The 17,114-nt window shown below is 49.1% G+C and overlaps 1 protein-coding gene across 1 annotated transcript in view; it reads left to right on the top strand.

Annotated features, from left to right (window-relative positions):
- The window catches only part of CACNA1C (calcium voltage-gated channel subunit alpha1 C), a 691,490-nt gene that overhangs the window by 556,007 nt on the left and 118,369 nt on the right, over positions 1-17,114 (top strand). The window contains exons 10-13 of the mRNA XM_070409470.1: positions 2,370-2,460; positions 9,826-9,852; positions 14,332-14,492; positions 16,016-16,241. Coding sequence (XP_070265571.1) covers positions 2,370-2,460; positions 9,826-9,852; positions 14,332-14,492; positions 16,016-16,241 — 505 coding nt within the window. The remainder of the gene's footprint in view (positions 1-2,369; positions 2,461-9,825; positions 9,853-14,331; positions 14,493-16,015; positions 16,242-17,114) is intronic.

Here is a 17,114-nt window from a genome sequence, read left to right as displayed (position 1 = left end):
GATGGGAGGGTATTTTTCTTGATGGCTTGTGATGCTGTGGTCGTGTGTGTTTATATGTGTGTGTATATATTTGTATGTATGTTTGTGTTTTTGTAAGGGGGTGGTAATCTGTCTCACTCACAGCCACTGCCTTGTCATCTCTTTGTATAAAGTCAGCAGACATAATAGTCAGCAGCTAGTCCTTGATGGAATCTTTCCTTTGAGTAGTGCCAGCCAAGATTAAGATCACTGTAAATGTAATCTTGGTACTGGTACAGGCAGTGCCTTGATTTAGAAGATAATATGGTTCCTCCTAATGCCCAGGCCTGCCTACTCCTAATTTGGTTGTCTTTCCATGCCCAGCACCACCATCATCACACCACTCCACACCTAAGGGGCACTCTGGGAGCAGCATGTCATGGAAAGTCAGAGAGCTTTCTGTACACAACTCAGCTCTTTAAATAACGATGTTGGAAGAATTAAAGGGACCTCGGCCAGAAATCGCTGGAGAGAGATGGATTAAAAGACTGAAAGCTCTTCTATTATATTACTTCTTCATGAATGTGGATGGACTAAGGAATTCTGAAAGTCTTACCTTCCCAGTTCCCAGGGCTAAAACCATCCCTAAGGTCTGGTCTTGCTCCCCAGCTCCCTCAGACCTTAGGCTGCAAGGAGAGTGTAAGTGCTGTAAAATTCAACACTGTCCTTGGGCTATTTACCATGTTCTGATGATGTCCATGTAGCCTGATTTGGCTTTAAGAACCTCATCTGGTCCTAGAGTGTAGGAAAGGGAGTTGGTCAACATGGGGACAATCTAATGAGCATGGTACAGAGGGTCCTGACGCTTGTGCTCCAATCCAAATTCCACCCAAACTCTGTGTGACCTTGGGCATCTGTCCCTTCCTTAGACCTCGTTTTCCTGTCCTGTGAGGTGAAGGGGACAAGTTAGAGCTAGATAATGTCTAAAGTCCCATCCGGCTCCAAGTGTCTATAAAATGGCATCTAGATTTCTTATTACCCAACTTTATTGAAAATGACCCCAAGGTGGACAGGTTGCTCAGATGTGACAGTCAAACACATGGTAAGTCATGGGCTTTCTCTTTGTATCTTCGGTGTTCTTGAAATGAGTCTCTTCCCACTCGCCCATCTTGTGTTCATCCACAAGAGAAGAAATGGGAAATCCATATAACCAGTAGAAGTCTTTTCCTGGGCTGTGGTGGCCCCATGGGGACTTGTCACATGGTGCCACATCACCTGATGCCACACCCTCACTGATGCAGATTCTCTGGCTGCTGAGGGCTAGTGGTTTTCTCCCCACATGAGGAGTGTGTCCTGCAAGGAGAGCTGAACCAGGACCCATGCTGTGAACAAAGGTTGGCACAGACAAGGAACTCACTGATATGTCATATTAAAAGGGTAATAGAAGGTAGAAAATAAATCTCTTGAATTAAATTCTTACTTGGAATCAAAAATAATAATAAAAGAAATGGCTTCTTCTAAGCCATCAAATGTGCTCCAAGGTGAAAACTCCTGCTGGTTTCAAAGCTCAGCCCTCGCCACCTCAGGGAGAGACTGGAGATGGCCAGCAGGTCAGCACCAGTGGAAATAGGTAGTTTATATCCCAGGTCAGCCTGTGGAGGTGGGAATGTCCTGGCTGCTGGAAGGGAGACTGCGTGCCTGCAGTTGAGCGTCAGGCCACAGTAAACTAGGTGTGGCGACTCCTCCTTCCTGCGGGCTGCAGTGCCAGTGTGCGCCTCAGTGCATGGTCCGCGCAGGCTCTAGGTGGCAGGTATTGTCCCAGATGTAACAGGCTCAGGACCCCGTATGCACAACAGAAAGGAGGCTTTCCGCTAAATCTATCTAGTAGTTCATGCAGGCGGTGGAGATGCCTTTTCTACAAATAAGCAGGACCCTATGTTTGGGAATGGAGCCCCTGAGAATGGGTGGGAAAAGGTAAGAGAAATAAAATATTTTCCGGAAAGATCCCCTTTTTATGGTAAGTAGTGGATACAAATGGACAAGCTTGCACAGTTTCTCCGAGGGTGTAGAGTTGAGGGTGGAGAAAGGTCCAATGGTGAGTGTTTGACTATGTCTCCTATAGAGTAAATCATCCGATCGCCAGGTTCCCTTCCACATTCCCACTGTTGAGAGTGCCCTCAGCAACATGACCTACCCTAGATAAGCAGCAGGCATGTCACTCCCTCATGGAAATCCTGGACCTGGCCAGGGCAGTGCAGGGCCTCAGCCTGCTCCCAGCAGCACCCCCACCCTCACCAGCGGGTACTGCAGGCTACCCTCCTCCTGAGACTGGGGTACTGCACACTAATGCTCTTCTCTCCCCTTCTCCTCCCGCCCTCATGCCTTGTTCTGCATCCCTTTGACTTTTGCAGTGAGCATGCCCACAAGTGAGACGGAGTCTGTCAACACTGAGAACGTGGCTGGCGGTGACATCGAGGGAGAAAACTGTGGGGCAAGGCTGGCGTGAGTAGGCACTTCCAGCGAGCACAGGGGCTGGGCTTTTCTGAGGGCGGGTAGGGAAGCTGTGTTCTTAAGTCAGAATGGGGAGGGAGAAGCTCATTACTGCAGGGGGTGAGGCTGGGGGAGAGGGCAGAGGTCAGAGCACAGCAGGAAACAAAAACCTGCTCAGGGAGCCAGAGCAGAGGGCTGGGGTGAGTACAGCCCTAGGCTGGTATTGAGTCTTAAATTGAGACCACTCCTCAGTTGGATATTGAGCTCCTTTCCATCACATCAGAGAAATACAGAGTGTGAGGGGTTGAGGGTGGCTCTGAAGCCTCTCTCTTTCCAGCCCCTCCCACCCCTTTCACAAGAGATGGTTGTGATAGGCCCCTGGGTGCCGCTCACCTCTCTTTCCTTCTGATAAAAGTGACCTGGAAGGAAAGCATAAGAAAATACATGAGGAGATGATAAGCATGGTCTATGTCGGCATCTCCAGGTTATCCATCTAGTGAAGGGAAGCAAACTGTAGTCATAACTCACCTGTGCTCAGCCTGGACTACACTGGCTCCGCTAACAGGAGCCCCAGCCTGCATGTCCAGGACTTCCCTCCCCTGGTCAAGCCCAGGCCCTGGCTTCCAGAGCAGACTTTGGCCTGGGAGGGAGCGGAGCCAGGTGTGAGGGGAACAGCTCGCAGGTGGATTATCGCCATCACCCATCTTAGTTCACTCTTTAAAATGGAAACCGGTAGTCCCTGGGCAATGTGCCCCTCAAAAAAAAAAAGAAGAAGAAGAAGAAGAAGGGAAAAATGGTTTACCTGCTAAAAACAAGTAAACTGCTGGCTTCATTACCAGTGTCTTAGAAAGCGGAGTTCAAAGGATAAAGGCTGCGGGGTCGCAGTGACCGTGAGCACAAGGCCTCCTCTGGGCAGAAGGGGCTCCACTGTGGGAAGTGGGGATGCTTCCTCCTGCCTGGGAGGCGTAGGAACTGTCAGCTCCGCCGGACACTGAAAGGCACCGAGAGAAGGCGCTGAGGAGGACCTGCCTCTGATGAAACCACTCCATCACCCTTCCTCTCTGAAGTGGCGCAATGGTCTGGGCGAACCCATCCTTTTTAAGAAGTTAGTGAGTCTAAACACAAGAATGACCCCTGAGCCAAAGGAAAAAGGACTGAAGGCCCAGGCACAAGCCAGCCCTGTGACCTCCGTCTCTGCACTGCAGGTTTCTCAGCATTGCTGGGGAGCACTCTCATCCAAATGTTGTTAAATATGGTGCTAATTATGTTTTAAGCGGCAGTCCAAGCCTTTTTTTCCTTCTCTTCTTTTGGAAGCATACAAAACAAGCAATTGCATTTCTAAGGTGGGCCCAGTCAGCCACACTAGAGTAAGGCAGAGAGCAAGCCTTCGGAGTCCCTCAGTACTAGGCCTTTTTGAGGTCTTGACCCCAAGGCAGTGGAGAGAAGGTTAAGGACCCTGCATCTCTAGATGTTGGGCATGGCCCAGGCACAGGCCAGGAGGTACGGGGACTGGCAGCAGGAGGCCACTGGAGAGCTGAGCTCTGTTGGAAGAACACGATGACCCCCACAGAGAGAGCTGGCAGTCCCTCCGGTGCAGCTGTCATTGCCTTGAGGACAGGCTCTGCAGCCTTCAAGAGCTCTGTAGAAATGGTCCACATTCATATACCTACGCTGTGCATGTAAAATACCTGGTCACGGTGCCAGAATTATAACACGTACTTAATAAATTACGGTTTTTCCCCATCTCTCACCTTCCCCCCTCAGACAATGATGGGAGGAGACTTCCTGGTGGGAGAGGCAGCATGAGGACAGGCCAGGGCCTGAGAGTGGTGGTTGGGGGAGGCAGTGAGAGGCTAGTTGTGAAGGAAGATGAGATCTGGGTAAGGATTTATATGTAGTGAGAGGCTGGGATGAAAATGGTTCCTGTGGGGCAGCGGCAGAGAGAAAGGACCTGCAATGTGATATTTGTGGGGAGAAGGAAGGAGGGAGGATAAGTGTGCAGAGGAAGGAGCCATCGAAGTTTGGAGGCAGAACATGATAAGGATGCTGAAGTGCCCTGTGAAGCAGACCAAGCCAAGGGACCACGCAGGCAGCAGGATGTGGAGGTCCGAGGTCCAGCTCCGGCTCCAGGCAGGGAGGAGTCACACGTTTGAGGTTATCAGTATAAAAACTATTCTAAGGTCATAGGCCAGGGTTGTTCTTAGGAGAATGGAGGCAGAACCTTGGGACACAGACACGTAAAAGAATAAGAACAAGTAAATGAAACAGGTGAAGTGGTGTTAGGGGTACAGATCTCATCAGTGGCTTGGAAACCACTGGAGGAAGAATTTCAAGACACAGCCATCCATCTGTATACTCAGTCAGTAGTGTGCCCGGTGTGGAGCTAGCGGTGGTGACGCATAGCAGTCAGTAGAGCAAATTGACACCCTCTCACTAGAGCTCATAATCTGGTGTGAAGTTGACATTCAAAGTAAATAAGTCGTTAAAATTGGGGTAAGTGTTAAGAAGGAAGAGTAGCTGAAGTATGCACGTAATGACAGGGATGGACTTGACTTAGACTGGCAGGTTGGGAACAACTGCTGGGGAGAAATAAAATTTCAGCTCTGAACTGAAGGGTTGAAGAATAGTACATTACTGAGGTGAAGAGTGTGGAAGAATGTTCCAGTCAGAGGCAACAGTGCATGTCAAGGCCCTGGAGTGGAAGAACTGAGAGAAGGCCAGCTTGGACAGTGCAGCCTGAGTGAAGACAGAGACGAGGCTGGAGATGGGACAGGGCCTGGGAGACCCCTTGATGGCCTTGGTCTTTGTCACAAGACTGTGAGAAGTCATGGGATGAGGAGCTGGTGGATTTGGTTAGTTTTGCATTCTTGACAGACCACTTTAGAAAAGAAAGTTTAAGGGTGGGGCCAATGGGGAAGCAGCACACGTGTGCGGAGGCCTCCCTGGTGGTTTGGGTGAGATGATGGAGGTGCAGGCTAGAGTCACGTGTGGGGATGGAAAGGATGGAAAGGAGTGGAGGACTCTGTGCTCTGTGCGGTGGAGCTGAGTCTCAGAGTGGAGAGGGGGTGGAAATGAGCCAGCACAAGGGGCTGACTCCACCAGTGGGGCCATGGAAAGGAGAGAGGAGAGTAGGATCCTAGAAAGAGGGGGCTTGTTTCATCATAGTAAAGAGATGATCTTTAAGGCAAAAATAGAAGTCCGTGAAAATGGAGGGGCTAAAGGCTCTGGGATGGAAATGGGAGTGCCTACGAAGGAACTACTTAAGAAGAGGGAGTGGACTTCAAAGACAGTTTGAGACACGGGATTCACACAGGAAGAAGGAGCTCCTTTACCTCTGGGACTCACCAGGAGATGGGAGAAGAGACCTTTCATCAGGAGTCCTGCAGTCCAGCACTGATCCGCCCTGGACCTCAGCTGGCACTTCTGCTCTGAGTCTCGGTCTCCTCCTCTAGGGAAGGAAGGGCTGGCCTGATGGTGCCTCAGGTGCTCTCAGCAGAGGCCAGGGATCCTGGGAACTGCTGCAGGGCTGGGACAGGAGACTACTTTTACCTCTTTCACATATTGGGCTTCCATGTAAGATTTCTGGAATAAAACACCCTGTAACTTGATATTTGTGGACCATAGATCCAGCTCTCAAAGCCAAAAGTTCTATAAAGAATATAGTATCAGAAACAGGCTCTGCTGAAGATATGATAGGAGTCATAGCAAATTATCTGTCAGCTCCTCCCAGAGGAGGGTTAGGTGTCCTAGGGACCTTCAGGACAGGAGATTCAAACTAGTGAGTCACTAGGACATCGAACACAGCTTGCTGAGCAGTGCGAATCCGAATCCACCGTGGAGACTGACATCGTAAATGTGCAATTGGCCTGCAGAACTATGTGTCATGGTTGTTGGTAGGCTCTTTGGCCTGAGGGCAGCACTAAAAACACGACAGTGGCATGAACCAGGGCGGGGTTTGCCAAGCAGACCCAGTAGAAGGCCCAGGCAGTGGGGAGTCTGTGTGGTGTGGAGGGCAGCCCTGACATGACCATGGGGCCAATCTGAGAACTGGAGGTGATGTGTGCATTGGCCTGGGAGCTCTGGAAGAGTGAGTGGTTGGGAAGATCCAGTGAGGGCCAAGTAGGTTCAGTGAAAGAGCAAGAGGGGTAATAGAGAAGGAGACTCTGGCCAGGGGTGGGGAGCAACTGCCTTCAGTACCTAGTAGCTCCAGTGCTAACAGCCATGGGAGGTGTTGCAGCAATAGAGATGAGGAGGCAGTCAGATGTGTGTCAGCCTGGATGGTGACTCCAGTGCCCTCTGATTTATGTTAAAGGCAAATTGGGATAATTCTGGCAAATGCTACTTCACACAACAGGGAGTAAACATATGGTGCTCATTACTCTAAGAAGGGGAAAGAAGCTGAAAATATAAATGGCTTCCAAGAAGTTCAAATATTTGTCAAATAATGACAAATGCAAATTGAGTAACGAAGCAAAACAAAAAGAGTTTTGGGGTTTTCTCTAGTTTTGAACTTCAATATCAAAGAAAATCATAGTTTCCTAGAAGGTTTGTCTTGGAGGCCTAGGCAGAAAAAAATATCTTGGATTAGATGTACCCCAGGTCCAATCCATTGGAACTGTTCTGATGGTCTTATGTGTTAAATTCTAACTTTCCTCATCTCCCTACTCTTTAAGAATCCACTTAAAACACTAGATAGGGTTTTTAGGATAGGATGGGATGGCATGGCATGACATGGGATGGCATAGAATAGAATAGAAATGAATAGAATAGAATAGAATAGAATAGAATAGAATAGAATAGAATAGAATAGAATAGAATAGAATGACGGAAAAAGCCATCAAGCCTTCTGAACAAGCTGTGTGCGCCTCATTGGGGTTTGGAGAAGCTGGAGGCTCTACTGTTCAGTAGAAGGAGGCATTTGCCACACGTGAAACAGCCCAGGGTATGGAGCAGTGCACCCACCTAGTCCCCACCTGGCTTACTCACACAGGGGACCAGTGCGAGCAGCTTTCCAAACCCTAAGCCGGTGGTTACCTCCCAGGAGGTGAAAGGCTGCAGAGTGATGGGGTCCTCTGTTTTTGTGGAGTGGGTCCCACTGTCCTCTCACACCTGTCAGGGAGAATGCAGGCATCAATGCACTTGGGCTTTACAAGACTTCTAACCTCAGCTCTCCAAGGGCTGGGTTTCCTGGGTCTCAGACACATGCCGCTTGAACAGCACTCTCCCCTTCCCAAGTACAAGCACTTAAGTAATATGGTGCTTAGAAGGGGATGAATGTTCCAGACTCAGAAAGCCTGAAATTAAGCTCACAATCCCTGAAACAGCAACAACACGAAAATCAGTCTCAAAGTGTGGTCCAGGGTTATACATCAGAACATGCAACTAAGTGGAAAAGAAAGTCCTGCTCCCTTTCCTCCTCCTCAGAATGTGCCAGAATGCCATGTGAGGACCCATAGCTGATGACCATGCCTAAACTCAGGCCAGGCCCTCATTTCAAAGTCACCCAGCACCAATCCTTCCCTGTGTCCAATTCCCCGAGTGACTTCCTTGGAAGATGTGAACATTCAGATTTCGGTTTCCATATATGTTGGATTTAAGAACCCAATTTTCTTCTGACTCCCTTGGACTGCAAGAGAGAGCCTTGTGGGGAAGGGGCTGTGGTCTGCACTGACGGGCACTGCAGAGAGGGTCATGGAGACGTTTCAGAAAGAACGCCGAGGACTGGCCAAGCTCTATGGACAAAGCCTCGGAGATCATGGTCATCTGCATTGGCTTCTGCAAGAGTGAGAACTGCCCGAAGGTGCCATGCTCAGCCCAGCCCTGCTGGAGAACAGAGCACCCTGGACTCCCCGCCACCCAATTAGCACCTGGAAAACATTTGTTTCCCCATTAAACTGTGACTCTAAATAAAATGCTGCCTGGCTCCCTCTCCCCCTCCCACACGCTTTGTTAACATGTGATTAAACCCTCCAGCCCTGGCAGGCAGTCTTTGGAGGCGGGAAAAGGTTATTAGCTAACGGTTCAGAGCAGTAAAGGCACTTGGCTCAGATTCTCAGTGCCCCAGAGATATAATTATCTCATGCTCGATGACTTTGCCACCTGCCACATCTTCTGGTTTAATTTTTTTAAATAAAAAACAATGAGAGGGGTTGTTTTCTTGCTATGCAACAGAGCTTGCTTTGTGCTGAGCTGGATGACACAGGCTTGCAGCAGTCGCCTCTCAGGTCCCTGCTCCTGTTTTCTCTTGGCATCTCTTTGTCTCTACTGTTCTCTCCATCCCTTTTGCCACCTCTAACTTGGATGATTTTGTATCTCTCTGTGCATCCACCTGCAAGCTCTCCAGTGTTTACTCCCTGGACATCAAGCCTTTCTGACCCATTGCCTTCAAGTTTCTGTCTCAAGTTTCTCTCTCTCTCTCTCTCTCTCTCTCTCTCTCTCTCTCTCTCTCTCTCTTTCTCCATATATTTATCTCCCTTCCTTCCTCTCTTCTTTCCTCTATCTCTCTATCTTCTCCCATCTTGCCTCCGTCCAGCTCCCCTGGACTCTCCTATGTGAACTAGGTGGTCTCAGGGCCTCCTTGAAGGTTCACCTTTCAGTGGACCCGCCCCATATAGTAACCCTTCGAATCAGCCAGCAGCACACCTGCCTGGTGCTCCTGCCATAGTCCCCCAGGGCTTCCAGGCTGCACCTGGCTGCCAGCATGCTAGCTTTCTCCTCAGGACCCATGGCTTCCTTCAGGCCCAGGTTGCTGCCCTCACCAGAACTGTAGTGCCTTTCAGTGCCCAGCTGGCTCTTGTGCTCATCTTCATTCATAGCCAGCGTTGGCCAGGCTCCTGTTCAGATGGCAGTGGAGTCTCCCCGATGTGTTTCTGCCACGGCCTCTGGCTGGTGAGACCCTCCACCTGCTGGAGAGACCTCCCTGTCCTGTAAGGCCCTTCCCAAGGTGCCTCCCTGTCCTGTAAGGCCCTTCCCAAGGTGCCTCCCTGTCCTGTACGGCCCTTCCCAAGGTGCCTCCCTGTCCTGTATGGCACTTCTCAAGGTGCAGCTTCTTAACACGCTGCCTAACCTGACCTCATCGTACCTCATGGTAGATGCTGGTTATCTGAGAGCACCGGGCTCTCCCGCTCCACTCAGAAGACACTGGATTTGTAGACTTGTCAGTGGGACAGGCCTCAGTCTCCACATTGAAACACACAAGCACACCAGAAGATGCTGACAAATAGGTTCTCTCTTCAGAGTTGTTCTAAGTCACACCACACATCCATCGGGTGCCCACAGATAGTCAGCAGGGGACATCGACTTCCCTGGCATGGCTGAACACCTTTGAAATGGAAGAGAACATGTGTCATCTGCTAACGTCCCCCTTTTCTCTTTCAGCCACCGGATCTCCAAGTCAAAGTTCAGGTAAGTGCAGGACATGCGGCTCTTCCTTCCCTCTGCCCGCCAGCTCTATCCAGGGCCCTTCCAGGAGGGTGGAAGAGGGAGGGGTGTTCTTCAAAGGGGGAACTGCCCTCTTTTGTATGGCTAGAAAGAAGAGGTTTGGGGGTTATAGCAAGCAAATAATCCAGAGGTTGATACGTGTTGAATTATCTTTATCCATCGGTCTTTTGGGCAGCACCATCCCAAGGTGGCTGTGAGGCCTAGTGTGCCCCCTCCCTTATAAGATGAAGTCCAGTTAAAATCACTGCCACATGGTTGTTTGCTGCTTCATGTCCATGGGCCACAGTGAGATATGAGTGTCAAGGGTTTGGGAAGCACACAGGATCACCACGCGGCTGGGCTCCGAACTTTCCACAGAGGCTATGGTCTTCAGCCCCCTCTGCCTTTCCAGTCTCACCTTCCTCACTCCCCTGCACATACCCTTTGTTCCAACCCATAGAACTTGCATTTACTGGAATGTTCCCTGTCCTCTCGTACATCAGGGCCTTTGCCTGGAGCCTCTCTTCTACCTGATTCACTGTGTCCCCATGTCTTCATTTGGAGAACTCAGACTTTTGTTAAGAGCCTCAAATGTCACAAACTACAAAAATGTCTGCAAACTCCCCAGGGGAAGTTATCTGCCTTCTTCCATTCCCATAGTGCTTTGCTCATAACTCTATCACAGCACTTACCATACTACACACCAGTTATTGGCTCACATGCCTGTTGCCTTCAATAAGTTCTGCATGCTCCAGAGGTATTAGTTCCAGAGAGTATAGCTGAGTGCCAGCCCAGTGGTAGGCTGTTCGCACATGTGTATACTGAGGTTTCCACTACAGATGCAAGAAAAATGTGTCCGCACTTTCTGGTGTCTGATTGTGGCAGCCAAGACTGAATGGAAGAATATAGAAGAGCAAAGAAATACGGGGCATGGGGGGGATGGAGAGATAACTTTTGCAACTCAGAAGTAACCTTGTAGACAGTGAAGAGCCTGTTTTACTCAAAAAAAAAATCTCTAAAATTTGAGTTTTAAAAAAATCAAAGCATTCCTGATCATTTACTCAGTTTAGCAATGACAAATAATGGAAGTTGAGCTTAAAAACTGGCCTACTCTATTTGCAAAACTGAATATACAAAGTTACAGTTTATTTAAAAGAAATATTAGAGCAGAGCTTTTAGGAAAAATTCTGCAAATTAATGACTTATAATATTAGAATTAGTTACAATGAGGAACTTTGCAACATTTGGGGCTTCCTGTTCAGAAGAGGATTTAAACATTGATGGAACAAATGATTCAGAAAGTCTTACGCAACCTGAATGGATTAATCAGATAACCTGTTGGGGCTTCCAGATCTCCACTTTCTAGAGTTCTGAAGTGGGTCCCATGGAGTTTCTAGAATTTTGGAGAACTATCTGCCCCATGTTCAGTGAAATGTGCCTCCAATGTTCCCTTCACTTCTTCTGTCTCATAAGCAACAAGGCACCCGTATTTGCCCTTGTCTCTAATAGTCTATTTTTAAGTTACTTAGATATAAAATAATTAAATTTAATGATTTTCTGTGTTACTTGTTCTGAGTTCTGTAGCCACTAGAAAGAGCCTGAAGTGTCCAATATTTTGACGTTGTCTAATATTCTAGAGATGACTGTCAAAAATTATGTGCCAAGCAAACTCCCAGGAGCACGGCCCTCTCCTCACACCCTCCCTCTTCCCTGGGTCTCAAGAGCCCCGAGGCCCAAAGCTTGTCTCCAAGGAGCTTGTCTCCAGCCTGTAAGAGCTCGTGAAATGGACGGCATGTACTGTGAGTCGACCACAAAGTGCAAGACAGTCCCTTCCCCTAATTGGAGATACGTGCAGTGCCAGATAACTGGGAAGGCATTTCCTCTGGGAACCATTTCTGGCTCCTCTGTGACTGGCTAGGATGCCCGTGTATGTGCTCTGCTGACCCACCTTGGCACTGACCATGCTCTGCGATTGCTTGCTAAGTGGTCTGTGCACCACGTGGGTTTTATGCAGACAGAGGCTATGTCTGTCGTGCTAACTGTTGAATATCTAGTATCTGGCCCACGTAGGTGTTCAGTAAGTACTTCTTGAATATATAACTAAACAATGATGCTGACAATGAGTCTGACAGGAGTTCTAAGCCTGGAAGACTAGAAAAGTACTCCAGGGAGAAGCTGGGATGGATAGGACGTAGAAGGGGAGGATCTGACAGTCGGGGGACAGTCCACGTGGAAAGGCAAGCGCAGGGCCCATATTGGGAAGACGTGAGGAGGATCTGAGGTGAGTGAGCAGAAATTTCCTAGGGGAAGCAGTGGAGTAGAAGTGGATTAGACACAGTCATATCTATCCTTCTCTCCCAGGTCTACAGGGGAAAGTTCTATTTCTAGAGAAGATGACTTTCCCAGTTAGTGTGAAGGGAACTAAACAGCAGGCACATTTCTCCTCCCTGTTTTATCATTTAATTTCTATATCCTCCATGCATATGTAAACACAAATAAATTCACACATTCTAATAAACCATTGCATTTATTATACAGTAGGAAGCGTTGCCAGGAAACCAGTTGTCAAGCAAAGCTATATTTTGAAGAGTGGGAGGTGTATAATTATCTTTAAATACTTTCTCGGGGTAGTAATTACCCCACCCCCACCCCAGTTCAAATCCACGTGACTCTCGTGAATGGCTGTGCAGGGGAACAGCACAACTTAGAGATACCACCTGTCCGTGACAGCCTCTCCTTCAGGGGTTCGAGCAGAGCAGTTCCAGACCCGTGGACAGGCCTGACCATGTCACCCCTGCAGCCACTAACCGCAAACCCCAGGGAAAGAGGAGCTTAATCTAAGTTCTCGGCATAAACTGACTTCGAGTAGGCTCCTAACACGTAAAAGAAAGCAAACTTGATTCCTTTGGACTCTGAATACAAGCATCAGTGACTTCTGTAACATGACATTGTATCTAAAACATTTTTTGAAACTACAGTGTAAGCTATTAAGATCCGATATGACTGTCCTGAAAATTCATTTCTCCTGAAAAAAAATTTGTGTTACCAAATTTCTCTACAATATTAATAACCATAATAATAGAAGAATCAGAGTCCTGCCCAGGCGAGAAAGACTCCTCTGTACCGAGGTCTGGCCACCTCCAAAAGTCACAGCTCACTAAGGACCAACCACCAGGGACTCAGTCCCCTTCCTTTACCCCTTTGTTCACCCTCTCGTATCCTCACACTTATCCAGGGTAGTAAGTGTATCTGGAAACTATAATTTTCTGACCCGAGGCATTTCTTCTCTGTGTAGTGACTTTTCTTTAGGTAGCAGGTAAGTGTCCCCCACAAAGGTGTGGTGCTCACTGGAGAGGGCATTCCAGCACCCACAGTGATAATAGGGGCCAGATCAGGACACGACCCAATGAACCCTCCCTGCTTTTCCCTCCCTGCTCTGCAAGCCAAAAAACCAGGTTCTCCCTGTGGTTCTGAGGAAACCACACCCTTCCCAGATGTATGTCCCACTTCTCTAATCTTGTTGCACCAGTGTTTGGTAAAGGGATTATCCAGGGACAGTAGGTAGAAGTAATCTGGGATGAGTGAAGGGATCATCAACAGCAGACGTCTCCCTCCCTGGAAACCTAGAATACAGATGTGAGTACAGATGTTCATGGACATTACTCCACAATTCTGCTCTGTTTCTCACCTGCCTTCTGTATTACCCAAACCATCTTCATTTCTCCCCATCTTCAACTGCCCGCTGGGTTTCTCCACGGGACCTGCCAGCCCCTCAAATGGATTTCCTGAGCTGAGCTCCCCAAGCTCCGTATGGGTACCTTACCGGTTAGACGAAGCACTCTTCCCAGTCACCCCAGCTAGAAATTTCCACTCTCCCTTGCATACCTTTCTCCATTCCTTTCTCTCTTACCCTGCACATCCAGGCAGGCTCAAAGGCCTATTGGTTTTGCCTCCAAAATTGGTATCAATTCAGTGTCCTCTTTTCCATGAATAAAGCTACTGCCTTCCTCCTCTTCAACCTGGATGGCCGAGAGAGCATTCTTCATACTGTTCCTCGAGTAGAAGTTGACAGAGTGGTTGTTTGTGTTGGTTGTTTTATTTTCAAATCAAAACTCATCATATCATTCTCCCTCTCGAAGTGCTTAGGGCGGCCCTCTGCATGGCCTCCCAGGCCTCCTCTGCCTTCTGTCCTTTGCAGCACAGGAACTTGTTTCAGTGTTTGGTCAGCAGAGTTACACATCCAGCTGCATATTTTCTCTGCATTGCAAGGATGAAATTAAGGGTGTGCTTTAAACATGCCACCATAGAATTACGAGATGTGACTTGTTTTCTTGGGTTCATCTAGCGTAGTGGTTCTCGGTCATGCTTACACAGTAGAATCATGTGGGGAAATCTGAATTTCATAGCCATCTCCCTCCCACCCTTCTCTCCTCACCCCCCCCCCCCCACCCCACCCCTTTCCAGTCGCTACTGGCGCCGGTGGAATCGGTTCTGCAGAAGGAAGTGTCGTGCTGCAGTCAAGTCCAATGTCTTCTACTGGCTCGTGATTTTCCTGGTGTTCCTCAACACGCTCACCATTGCCTCAGAGCATTACAACCAGCCGCACTGGCTCACAGAAGTCCAAGGTGAGAGGCAGCCCCTGGCGCTGTCCTAGTTTACTCTAGCACAAGCATGTCAAACTCAAAGGCTAACACGGGCCAAATAAACAGCATGCGGCCCACGGGCCACAAGTTTGACATGCTTGAATCCCAGGGAGTGAGCCCTCACATGCAGAAGGTGGACAGGAAAGCATCCATGGCTGTGGCTCTTGGCAGGTGCCATGCTGGAGACACCAAGAGCCTGGCAGCTCGAAAGTCCCACAGTAAAATGCATACCTCATCATAAACAAGCTGGCTCACCTGGCTGGGTCCATGCCATCTGCCTGCCCCAATAGTCACTCTTGCGCCCAGGTGACATGGACACATGCTGCACCTAGTTTGGCTCTCTCAGACCCTTGGCCGCCGACTTCCCAGAATGGGTTTTCAATCCTTTAGCTTTCCTGTTGCCTCCAGGTATACGTGCCGGTAAGTCCAGGTGGGCTGCAGACGTGAGGATGAGGTGAGCAAAAAAGCAGGGGGGAGGGCAGCTGTGGCCTGAACACGGGGAGCCTCCTCGGCAGGTAGTGCCCAGGCCCTTCCCCGGAGCGACCCCTCGGAGAGGCCCTCACTGGCCACTCAGCACTGCCCCAGGCATCAGGCAGACACAGGGGTACACTCCAGACTCAGGTGGCCTGGCTTCGCCTCTTGGCTTATTGGTTTGGGTGGAGTACTCATCTCTCTGAACCTCACTTCTTATCTGGAAAATGGGCAATAATACTTAACTTCTCAGAGCTGCTGTAAGGAGAAAGAAAATAAGGCTGCAAAGCTTTTGTAGTAGATATAATAGCCCCCCCACACACACTTATTCTCAGTTTCACTTTCTAGGATTTCAGTTACCTGTGGTCAATCATGATCTGAAAATATTAAATGGAAAATTCCAAAAATAATTGTGGTTCAGTGGTTAGAGCATCACCCCATGCACTGAAAGATCACAGGTTTGATTTCTGGTCAAGGACAGGCATCTGGGTTGCAGGTTGGATCCCCAGCCCCAGTCATAGCATGTGTGGGAGGCAACCAATCAATGTGTCTCTCTCACAATGATGTTTCTCTCTCTTTCTCCCCCCGCCTACTGCCCCCCTCCTTCCCTTCCACTCTCTATAAAAATCAATGGAAAAATATCCTCAGGTATAGATTAACAAAAATAAATAAGTAATAAAATTGCACACTGTTCTGAGTAGTATGGTGAAGCCTTGTACTGTTCAAGTGTGGATGTACAGGAAAAACAGTGAATGTAGGGTTCAGTACTATCTCCGGTTTCAGGCACCCAATGGGAGTCTTGGACTATATCTCCTATGGATAAGGGCGATTGCTGGACTTGATAAATGGATGCCTCTTTCCCATTGATTTGCCCCTAATCTGTTTTGGTGGCTGTGGATGGGAGAGGTGTCCTGGCTGGGAAGGGAGAATTAGTTTTTTTCAGTGCTGATTATTACTGTGTTTTCTTTCTCCTCCTCCCCGTGTTCCCTCCTCTCACACCTGTTTGGATCCCATCCCACGCCTGAACCTGCCAGACACGGCCAACAAGGCGCTCCTGGCCCTGTTTACTGCGGAGATGCTGCTGAAGATGTACAGCCTGGGCCTGCAGGCCTACTTCGTGTCCCTCTTCAACCGCTTCGACTGCTTCATTGTGTGCGGGGGCATCCTGGAGACCATCCTGGTGGAGACCAAGGTCATGTCCCCCTTGGGCATCTCTGTGCTGAGATGTGTTCGGCTCCTGAGGATATTTAAAATCACCAGGTATTGCCCTCCACTCACGGGACTCGGGGAGACGTTGGCGTGGAGGGCAGGGAGGCAGAAAGGCCTGGGCGGGAGAGCAGCTGCTGTTCCCAGAGGGGTCTGGCGGCTCCATCAGGGAGGGAGCTTTGATTCACTTACATGGCGTATCACTCAGAAGTCCCTTTGACTGCTAGTACCAGTGACTCAGCTCAGTGCTGTAAGCAAATTAGGGATTTGCTCAGCCACATAAAGGAAGACCCAGTGGCTTCAAGATGGCAGCAGGACCCCCGTCTCCTGGTCGCTTTGCCAGCCTTAGGCCTGCCTTCCACCCCAAGGTCACAAGGTGGCTCTTGGAGATTGAGCCTTCCTGTTGGAATTTGAGGCAAGCAGGAGCGGAACAACGGGGACACCCACCCCACTGAGCCAGCTGTCCCGGGAAATCTCCCCACACCTCTGGTCTCATGACCCCCCAGCTGTGAGAGACAGAAACGTGACCTAGCAGGTGCAGGCTTGGCTCTGAGGTCCCTTAACTGAAGAAGGGCCATGGATATTGTGCCACAGAGGGCTTTCATCCCTCCTTCCCCACGCTCACCCTTCTGTCTGTCTGTCCATCTGCCAGGCTCTGCAGTGATTCCCATGCAGAGGACAAGCCGGGCAGGGGTCGGGAGTGGGAAGCATATTCTAGGACAATCATTTTCAACTGCATTTTGACCCGTTTGGAATGATGAAATCAGTTTATTGGATCACAACCATCATTTTAAACAGCTTTCTTGAGATGTAATTAACATACGAATAAATTCACCCCTTTATACAGTTCATTTTTATATGTATTCAGAGCGTTGCAACCATCAGCACTGTCTGGTTTTAGACCATTTTCATCACCCCAAAAAGAGA

This window comes from Myotis yumanensis, unplaced genomic scaffold (genome assembly GCF_028538775.1).
Source record: "Myotis yumanensis isolate MYYU_CA2020_CCGP unplaced genomic scaffold, mMyoYum1.0.hap1 SCAF_3, whole genome shotgun sequence".
Taxonomy (NCBI): domain Eukaryota; kingdom Metazoa; phylum Chordata; class Mammalia; order Chiroptera; family Vespertilionidae; genus Myotis; species Myotis yumanensis.
Note: the sequence above shows the minus strand (reverse complement) of the source record. Positions and strands in the feature narration are given on the sequence as shown.